This window comes from Ooceraea biroi, chromosome 5, assembly GCF_003672135.1.
Source record: "Ooceraea biroi isolate clonal line C1 chromosome 5, Obir_v5.4, whole genome shotgun sequence".
NCBI classification, from domain to species: domain Eukaryota; kingdom Metazoa; phylum Arthropoda; class Insecta; order Hymenoptera; family Formicidae; genus Ooceraea; species Ooceraea biroi.
Window position 1 is genome coordinate 1,611,012 of NC_039510.1, and position 9,809 is coordinate 1,620,820.

The 9,809-nt window shown below is 48.7% G+C and overlaps 1 protein-coding gene across 1 annotated transcript; it reads right to left on the reverse strand.

Moving 5' to 3' along the window:
* Positions 1–6,314: 6,314 nt before the first annotated feature.
* Positions 6,315–9,314, reverse strand: LOC105279216 (potassium/sodium hyperpolarization-activated cyclic nucleotide-gated channel 2). Its single transcript, XM_020031635.2, has 3 exons — positions 8,146–9,314; positions 7,837–8,001; positions 6,315–7,682 (listed from the first exon to the last, which is right to left on the reverse strand). The coding sequence occupies exons 1-3, from the start codon at positions 8,376–8,378 to the stop codon at positions 6,491–6,493; spliced, it is 1,590 nt and encodes a 529-aa protein (XP_019887194.2). The 5' UTR covers positions 8,379–9,314; the 3' UTR covers positions 6,315–6,490.
* Between the last annotated feature and the right edge of the window lie 495 nt (positions 9,315–9,809).

The following is a 9,809-nucleotide window of genomic DNA, read 5'->3' on the forward strand; positions in this document are numbered from 1 at the left end:
ATCGTTCAGCTGCGGCAAAATTTCGTGTTCATGTGCGTCCGTTCTTGCGTGCTTGCGTCTGAAACATTCATGAAAACGAAACTACACTCTCGCATCGGGCGATTAGTAATGGCGCGTTCGCTCATTCTCTCGGAATCTTATGAAAAGACGTGCATTATTACGCCGTCGATCATGCATAATGTACACAGGATCCCTCGCAACACACGCGCACTCGTATATTGCCATTATTTATCGCAGACAAATACTCCGCTCGATCGATACACTGCGGTCGATTTGCTCATTTTCGTTTATTTTTTCATCCACCTCTCGAAGAGTATCGCTGCTGATTAAACATTCGACTGCGGGTTTATTATGCCTTTTCTAAAATATGCACATATTTAATCACGAAATATATTGCCAATAATGAATATCGACAGGCAACTATAGGAATATGGTAAGGTAACTAATGTTGTCTCAATGTGATAGCTGCGCACATTACCGTGCTGGTATTTTATTGTTGGATACGTAATCATCGCTAAAGCGCACTACGACGCTGATTAATAACGTTTTTGCACTTTCTCCTCTTTCTGGTTAAGTGATTTTTGCAATTCATGCCACGGTCGTATTTTCCAGTTTATCTACCGGTTGCAGTGAATGCTTTAACCGTGCAAAGATAATTGAGTGTCAGTGTATAACGCTGCGCAAAGGTGAATTTGCAGAAACATCCCCCCTGGGGTAACCTCGTTAGTAAAAGGGTGACTGCCAAGTCAATGACGAATTATGTAAATCAGTTGTCACATGCGGGAGATGCTGGAAATGTGCGTCTTCGGCACGTGCAGCGCTTTCTTTTTCGCGTAAATATTTTATATCTGGTACAAAGTTTTTATATATCAACTGTAATAAATAACTCAACCATGAAATTCAAACATATTATTCAATGTAAAACCTACATGCAACAAATAACGTTCCAACAAAATTGTTAAAGCATCATCATTGGACAGGCAATCGTCTTGCACAACTGTAAAATCTAATGAATCGCACTTTTGCGCCACGTGATCGATGAGGATCGACGGACGATCTTCGATTACGTACGCGCACACATCGATATTGTTATACGTTTTCGCGTGAGCAATGATTTTTTGCATCATGCCGATGGGAAACGGGCGGGACCGTATACAATTTCTCTGTTCGCATACCGTTGCCCGTTGAGCGATAAACGGCGACTTTAGTTCGGACAATGACGTTCAATGTAGCGTGACGGGATGATACGTTGCGGGTGCCCGACCGCCTGCCGGGAAGCTCCTATGGTCGCTGAACATGGGGGCCGCACATCATTACCCGCCGTTGTTGACACTGGCTTATAAACGTCGTCATTCGAGCTCGGGGATGTGTGACGGACAGTCAACACCGGTGGTGCCACGTCACGACTGGAAGCCGACACTCGATGATAGGGGTTGGCCGCACCCCCGGCTGCGGCTTCACTCCAATTCGTTAACGTACAATAGCATTAGTTCCGTTTTCCGACGGTAATCGCCGCTACCACGTGACAAATGATGTTGCATCCCGTAATTATTAGTGATGATTAGTAACTTTGGTATAATTCTTTTTTTCTCTTTTTTAGGGAAGATTAGAAGCTTTTTTTGTTTGGACGAAAAGGGAGAAACACGCAGTGGCATTCAGCGATTCTCGCTGCCACGTTTTCGTATTCCGCTTGACGGAATAAAACCGGCCGCAGAAACGGAAGCGGGGTAGAAGAATGCGGGAACTCGCGCGGCGAATCACGAACGCCGGTGGCGCGCACACACGCGCCGGGACGAAATATAAGCTTTCCCGATAAATCCAGCCGCGCAGTTAAAAATTGATGTAGTAGTTTCGGAAGTGCACGGGGCCGGCGGTTAAGTCACGTATGTAGTCAACGGTAAACGGAAGCCCATATCAATAAGTATCGGTCGTGTGCATCGGGATCCGCGCGCGCGAACGAGCGAGCAAGCGAGCAAGCAAGCGACCGTGCGGGGAATGAAGCGAGAGAGTGGCGAAGCGGGTGGAGAGGAGATGCCAGCCGCACCACCCGCGCACGGGGGGAGCGGGAGTTAACGGGGAGCAAGCTAGTCGATGTGGGATGGCGGTTCCAAGGCCGGGGGTGAAATAATGGGGGCGGACGCTCGACTCGAAACATTGATGTTGCCCGGCGCGCTTACAAACACACCGACACCAATCGAGCATGGCTCTTCCTACACAAAACCGAATGTAGGGGGGCATCGTTGGCCAGGCGGCCGGTTGGCTTTGCAAAGCGCGGGGCGGTGAGGTGAGGTGGGACGGGGGTAGAGAAGAGAGTAGCGGATGGCAGAGGGTATCGGCCGGGACGCGCGCCGGGAAGGACCGCGGGGGAGGATGAGGGAAATACGCATATATATATCCCTTGTATACAGCGTTCTATGCCATCGATGCGGCTCGTGTTTAACGCCCTTATAAATGTGTAATGCGTATACTTGAAAGGGGAAACGGCGGGAGGACGCGCTGGGTGCAGATCGCGAGGAGGAGGGGCAGGGGGGAGGACAGGCGGAGGACCGAGTGTAGGACGTACCCGCAACTCGCCGGGGTGGGCCCTCCGCGTATCGATAAACGATCAATCAACCGGTACACCTATGGACGAGGCCACCGAGGGTAAAAGAGGCGGCGGCGGCGGCGGTGGCGGTGGCGGCGGTAGAGAGAGCGGCGGGAAGGTGCAGACGGTCGGAGGAGAAGGAGGAGGAAGTGGAAACGGCGGACGACGTAGGGGTAGGTGGCACAAGGGACGAGAGAACGGCACGATGGTGGGCGAAGATGGGTATGTGAGAGGAAGGATGGAAGGGGTTGAACGGAAACAGCAGCGGGGGTGTAGGGGTAAAAGACAGAGGAGGCAGAGGAGAACGAGGAGGAGGAAGAGCAGGAGGAGGAAGAGGAGAAAGAGGAGACGCGGAACGGGCGAGGGCGTAGCGCGGGGGAGAGGGTGGCGGCTCGCAGAGTATCGACCCATCGCGGAGAAGGCAGCCAGGGTCGCCGTCGCCGGGTTTTGTTGATGTAGGTGTACACGCTACGCGGGTATCTGTCTATCCAGATATCTGCGCGAAGACGCCACGTCGCCGGGACACAATCTCGCTGCTCGTGCCGGCGAATTCGAATCGTTTTCACGGTTTAATTCTGTCGGGTATATCACGCACCGGGGAGAGGGTGTCCCTCGATTCCGCAAATGTGGAAACCGTTCGAATCTCGGAATTTCCTCGGAAACCGCGAAATTCACTGCTGCAACAGAATGCGCCGCTAAGGGTTGCTCGCTTTAATCCGCGCGGAAATGTACACGAGCTATTAACGAGAACGCGTGCGTAAGCGGCAAGATTTACGGAACTCCTTAAGTCATTAACTGTCCCTTTAACCTGAACCTTAATCCTTATTTTATGAACTTTTACGTTCGCGTTGGTACGTACGCAGCAAATTCATATTCCTCCAAAACATCCTACACAAAGAACTTTCAACGGTTCCTGCGTTTTCGCCTGGTGCGTGTCTTCTCTAACACGTAAAACGATGCAAAAGTCTAGCGGAAGACGGGAAAGAGGGTGATTAAAGAAGGAACGCGATCATGAAAGTAACCGAGTCGAATTATCCGCAAAATGCTGGGCGTGCATCCTAAAGGACATATCGCGATCCCCGCATCACTCATGCACCGTTAAACGCGTTAATGACCCCAAGTCTACCGTTCTGCCTCTCTTCTCAGCGTTCTCAGCATCTTCCTCGCGTTGTCATCGTGTTGCGCAACCCTAAATGACATGTTCCAATCGGGAGCTTGTTTCGGATGGATCAGCCTGCTCATCATCTCTCTCTCCTCCCTCCCCCGTTTCCACCCTGTCGGGTAAATCGTGCGCACTCCCGTTTCTGTTTCAACGGCGTGCACACCACTTGACGCACGCAGGGGGGGAACAATGCACAACACCGAGCTACAGAGCGTAGCTATGTGGATCTGCCCATTGTGGGGTCAGGTGGGTCGTCGGTCGGCGGAGAGCTCGTTGGCTGGCTCCGCGGGGTGTGGCCACATAACCATAGCCACAACGGCCCTCTCTCTCTCTCTCTCTCTCCGTCTCTCTCTTCCTCTCTCTCCCGCCCGCCTCGTCCTCTTTCTCCTCCAGCTTCTCCTCTCGTTTCATCGCGGCACGTTTCACTCGTTCTCCAGCGAAGCAGCGCTTCGTCTCGCTCTCACCGACGATCGAACCAACACTGGCTGATAACAATAGCGAGCTCTCTCGCTCTTCCTCCTGTTCTCTTTCCCTCTTTCTTTCTCTTGTTCATGCTATCGCTCTCTCGACGTTCCCTTTTCCGCCCCCGGCGTCGCGGCGGCGGCGGTGGCGGTAGGGATACGCGGCGGTGCGTGCACACCGCGGGAGCTACCAAGCAGGCGCATCGTCGGCCTATTACAATGGCCAGCCCTCCTAAACGTTTCATTGTCATCGGCGTTCCCTCTGCCCATGCGTCGATGCGCACGAACCATTGTCTACCGTCGAATGGGCGGCCCTCCGGTCGACCACCGACGTCGAGCGTCGTTTCCACGGTGAACGAGGCGTGAGTTTCCGCACGGTCGACCACCTACGACCGCTCGATATGACCGGCAATATTAATTATATTAATTGGCTTTACCTAGCGGAGCCGTCCCTCTCTCCTTTCCTATGCCTCTCTCTCGCTCATCGGAAAACTTGTGCAGTAAAAATTGGCATGATAAACTATGTAAGCGAAGGCTCGACTTTTCGATCTCAATTATGTACGTATTAATTTCGCCAGGCAAGTCGGTGATCGTATCTCTCGCGGCGTTAATAAACTTGTCGTTAAGTCTCCCAGCAATCGCTACAATTCTTCTGATTTGGCAGCGTGCGCGTGATAGCTCTCGCATTAATTAACGCGTAATTTACTGCAGTCTGCGTAGCCGGGTGATTTTCACGTCCCGTTGCGCCTCGTCTCTCCCTCTCTCTTTCTCTTTCTCTTTCTCTCTCTCTCTCTCTCTCTCTCGCCGCGCGTAACGACGCGACAATCAAACGGATTCATTCGTCGCTTTTACGGCAGCCCGTGCCGTCGCTCTCTGCGCGAGTGCGCGGTAATCGGAACGGATATTCGCTGCGTTTAGCATCAGAGAGAAGCGAGGCGCGTCATCGTGGCGCGGACTTGTTAACGCACCGCAGTTACGTCCGCTAATAAATTCCGAAGGGCTTTTCTCCCTCTCTCTCTCTCTCTCCATCCCGCGTATATACATATGATTTACGCGTGCCGCCTCCCGGAGCTTTTCCCCCGCTCGTGCGTTCCTTGCCCTCGGTGACAAGTCCGTTCCCGAACGACAAAAAAACAATTATCGCGAAAACCGCATTCATTAATAACGGATAACGTATCATTGCATCGCGTCACGCAGATATTCCAGGTAGAAACCGGTCGGACTAACTCGATACGCGAATCTTTCAGATAAGCACGCATCGTCAAGTAAATCAGACCTCCTCTCGTTACGCGCGCGTATTCTTAATGCAATATCCCGGGACACAGACTACAATCAACTACGGATCTTACAACCAGCGCTAAAGATAATGATCCCGGCGGCCGATAAGCATTAATAACACGAGCTAGTTTCGCGTCGATGCACGGCCACAAAGCCGAGAGACCTTCCGTTTCTCGTTCCATTATATTAAGTGGCCGACTCGGCGCGATTCGAAGCTCGATACATTTGATACGCGCGATGCATTTCGAATGGGCTCGCGATTTTTGACGTTCGCAAAACAACGAGTCCGAAGGGCCGCGATGCGTGCGTGATGCACGCCGCTAAACTGTAATTATCACGAATTCATCTTAAGGAGCGATCACACATTCTTCTTGCTACATGATATTACCGATGATCTACAGTACATTGAAAATTGTAGTCTTCCGCGCGGCGCACGATCGCGATCTTCTTGATCCACGTCTCGGGTAATAAATCTGCCCTAATGCTGGGTTGCGAGAAACAGTTATCGGACTCGTGAAATTTATCGGTTCTTTAACAATTTTCCGCTATTATCGTCAACGATCATTAACGATTCTTTTAATCGCAACAAACCAACGGCAGTCCCTGCAACCTAATATTAGCGCGCCGCGGTGAGTCTAGAACGCATTACACGCGCCCGTGAAACAACTACGGATGAGAGGTACCGATTGCGAACGCATTGTTCCCAGGAGTATGATCCCCTCGATAAATCCCGTACGCTAATGCTACGTTGCACGGTCACGTAATCGGGTTTCTCAAATTTATCGTCGCTCGATTGTCTCGAGACGACACGCTCTGCAGCCGCTCATGATTAATGTAATTCCGACAATCACGGAGCTACTTTCGTCGTCACTCAACATGTCGTGTAAATATAATTTTTTTGTCGCTTCGACGATACCAAGAGAGATGGTTTTCAATATTGCAAGTCCTGCAAGTCGTACACGAAAATGAAATTGTCGCCGTTTTCCACCGGAGCATGTTCCCTGTTCACTGCATGTTGAGTATTATCGTCTTCTCGTGCCGCTCGATGGCTATCTTCTTGATTCGCTCCCAGAGCATGGGGTACGGATGGATCGTTCTGACGAAGTTACCGCGGTCCAGACGATACAGCTCACAAGTCTCGATGGCGACGACGCTCGCCACCCTCCGCTCATCCGGCATGACAAGGGCGATCTCGCCAAAGTGCGCGCCGTCCTCCAAGTGACACACCTCCTTACCGGAACTCGTGTAGATCGCCACCGTGCCGGTGGCGATGAAGTACATGCAGTCGCCCAGCTGATTGGCGCGCACGATCACGTCATTCGTCAGGAATATCTCGGACTTGAGCAGGGCGACGATGCGCGACAGCAGCGAGAGCGGCAGATTGTTGAAGAACGTGACGTTCTCCACGAGCTTGCGGCAGGCATGCATGCGGATCTCCTGGCGCATCTGCCCGGACAGAGTGTTGAGTATCTCCGTCTCGCGGAAGTACTGCCGCTGGAAGCGGAACTCGTAGTACGACACGATGCGGGATTGCTGCGAGTGCGAGAGCTGGCGGGTCCGCATGTATTGCTTCAGCTCGGCTATGTTGCCCTGATATCTTATCCGCGAGCTGTTGACACCCTTGAAGAATAGCTTCACGCGAGCTGTGAGAATCCAGATCGTCAGAATGCCCAGGACCTGCAGGATGACCACCAGCGTGAGATCCTCCTCGGTTTCCGGTTTGCTGCGCAGGTAGCCCGCCGAGAGGAAGACGGACACGGCGCGCACTAGGCAGGACAGGTACTGTTTGACTTTCGATTGCTCCCAAAGGCCGAATTCGTGCAGCCAGAAATTGTCGGCGGGGCGTCCTGGCCAATAGAAGGATGTCGTCGTAATCGGCACCAGCCAGTAGAGGCAAGACTGCCAGTGCAGCGCTAACAGTATCCAAAACACTATGACGCAAATCTCGTAAGTGGCCAACGAGATGTCATATTCGTCGGCGATCTTGCTCATGTAGAAATTAAGGGAGAACACGCGGAACACGCATATCAAGGATGCCATCTCTTGTATGAATCTATACTCCTCCCCAACTTTGAAGAACGCAGTGTCCGTTATTAAAGAGCCGAACAGGTCTGGCAAGAAGGTACCCTGGCGTACGTATCTATTCATTATCTTCTTGGGCTCCATCACGACAATATTTTGTGATTTGTCGAAATACCTGGTCGATCATAAATAAAGATAATTTTAATTTCGTGACGACTCCGAGCGGGCTTTAGTAGGAAAGTTGAGATGAGATGAAATATCTGTAGAAGCTCCATACAAGTCTCAAGGAGAATTAATTAGTATATGTTAATTAATTGAACCGCATTCACCCCGTCATAAAATTAATCACAATGTCTATGCAGCAGAAAAGAAGAAGGGAATTTTTCAGGGCCGTCCAGTAATACAGACGTTTGCGTGCTTCGAAGACAGCGTAATACGGCACGGTCAGCAGCAGCAACATCATCGTCAGGATCATCGTGAAATCCCAGCAATGTCTGCGCTATAAAATTCTCCTTCAATTTATCATACTTTTCATATAAATAAAATATGCGAGTGTCGATGTGCACACGATAGGAGCGTTGCATTTCGAGAATATGAAGGCTTGTCGAAGAAGAAATTTGTCGTCCGACAGGATATACCTGAACATGCTGAACGGGTGGATGATGTGCTTGTAATTGCGCAGATGCCGCCGCTTTTCTGCGACTATCGAGACACGGCTTCGTAAATGCTTACGGGCACCTGGATTCCTGGTCGATGCCATCATAAAACGGCGCAAAGCGTTGAACATTTTTTCATAGAAACTGTAAATCGACAGGAACACTATGTCCTCGTGCTCGGTTATGATCTCGCAATCGTGCTCCACGCGAAGCATCGCGAGAAAAATGATGAACCTCACCAAATGCAGTCGGACTTATATTTCTAATTATAGATTATGTCATTATGTCAGCGTGACAAGCGTACATCATTCGCAATGGTGACATCTCCTCGGACGCAAGGGAAACCCCGTGCCACCCCATGGCAGACTCATAGAGAACACAATCGGTAGCGTAGTCTCGTGCCGATGGATGATCAGTTCGCATTTTGTTTCTCTTCTCTTATATTGTGGTAATATCAGCTACGCTGCTTTCAATTTGCTTGCGACCGCATGAACAGATATTGACTTTAATTCATAAATGATAAAATCATTCTCTAGTGCTCTTAAATAATTTCTGATAACGCTGCAATCTAACAGTGTGCTTGCTGATAACATTTAATCGATTTTTTTCGTTTGCGCTCGTTGTGCGATTTCTTTTCTTACGAGCACTTTATTTCTGATTTGCTTTCATTTTCTATATTTTCATAGCTTCAGGATGTCATTGCTTTTTCCGTCGATCATTAGATTCATGCTTCTTGTACAATGCATTTCATAAAAAAGAAAGTTCTGTCGGCACAAATCTCTTACATTGCACGAAAAATGTGTACGAAAGTTTAAAACGAGATTGATTTATCTACGTACAAGTTTTTTATCCATTTTTGTTACAAATATCCAGCTGAATTCGTACAATTTAACTACGGACAATTTATTTAATGCATTTATTCATTATACCGTTGTACACCGTTCTGTAAACTACTGGTCTAGTATTTTTACTCGTGATTCAATTAAACTGCAAATTATGACTGACATTGTAGATCATCGGTAATATCATTTTCAATATCAAATATGCGATTTTAATCGCATGTAACAACGATACAGCGCTAGATAATTTATTCATGAACATTTTATTGAACAAGAAGACATTTTTATATTTTCGTAAATTTTTATGCAATATCCCAATAATAAACAAAATTATGCAACATTCAACATTCTATATATTATTATTACTTAATTTCTTTATTATATTTTTATTAAACATTAAAGAAATTAAAAGTCTATCTCTTTCTCTCTCATAAGAGAGAGAGAAAGGTCTGAGTACGTCCGGCTATATTCCATAATTCTAAACTAAAAGGCAGTGAAGGTTCATAGAGGGAATTCTGAAAACTAATTGTGGGAAGGTAAAGTCCGGAAAACAATATCTGCATCATCACTTTATTAAAGTTTATTGGAACTAATTTTGGACGCAAAACTGTATCCATATAGTGCCATCTGTTAGAAGTTGGTGGTAATCTTGGCGAGTAGATCACAAAATACTGCCCAGTTACCAGTATCACATGGAAATAAAATCAGTTCCGAGAAATTCTAGCAGATGACACCACGAGTACTGTTTCATGAAAATCAGTTTCAGCAAATTTTGGCAGATAACGCCACGGACATTGTTTTGTGGCT

Coding starts and splice junctions, on each gene's coding strand:
- LOC105279216 (XM_020031635.2), bottom strand. CDS start 8,378: ATGCTTCGCGTGGAGCACGATTGCGAGATCATAACCGAGCACGAGGAC. Junction 8,002..8,145: donor CACCCGTTCAGCATGTTCAG/GTATATCCTGTC, acceptor TTTATAGCGCAG/ACATTGCTGGGATTTCACGA. Junction 7,683..7,836: donor GTGATTAATTTTATGACGGG/GTGAATGCGGTT, acceptor ATGATCGACCAG/GTATTTCGACAAATCACAAA.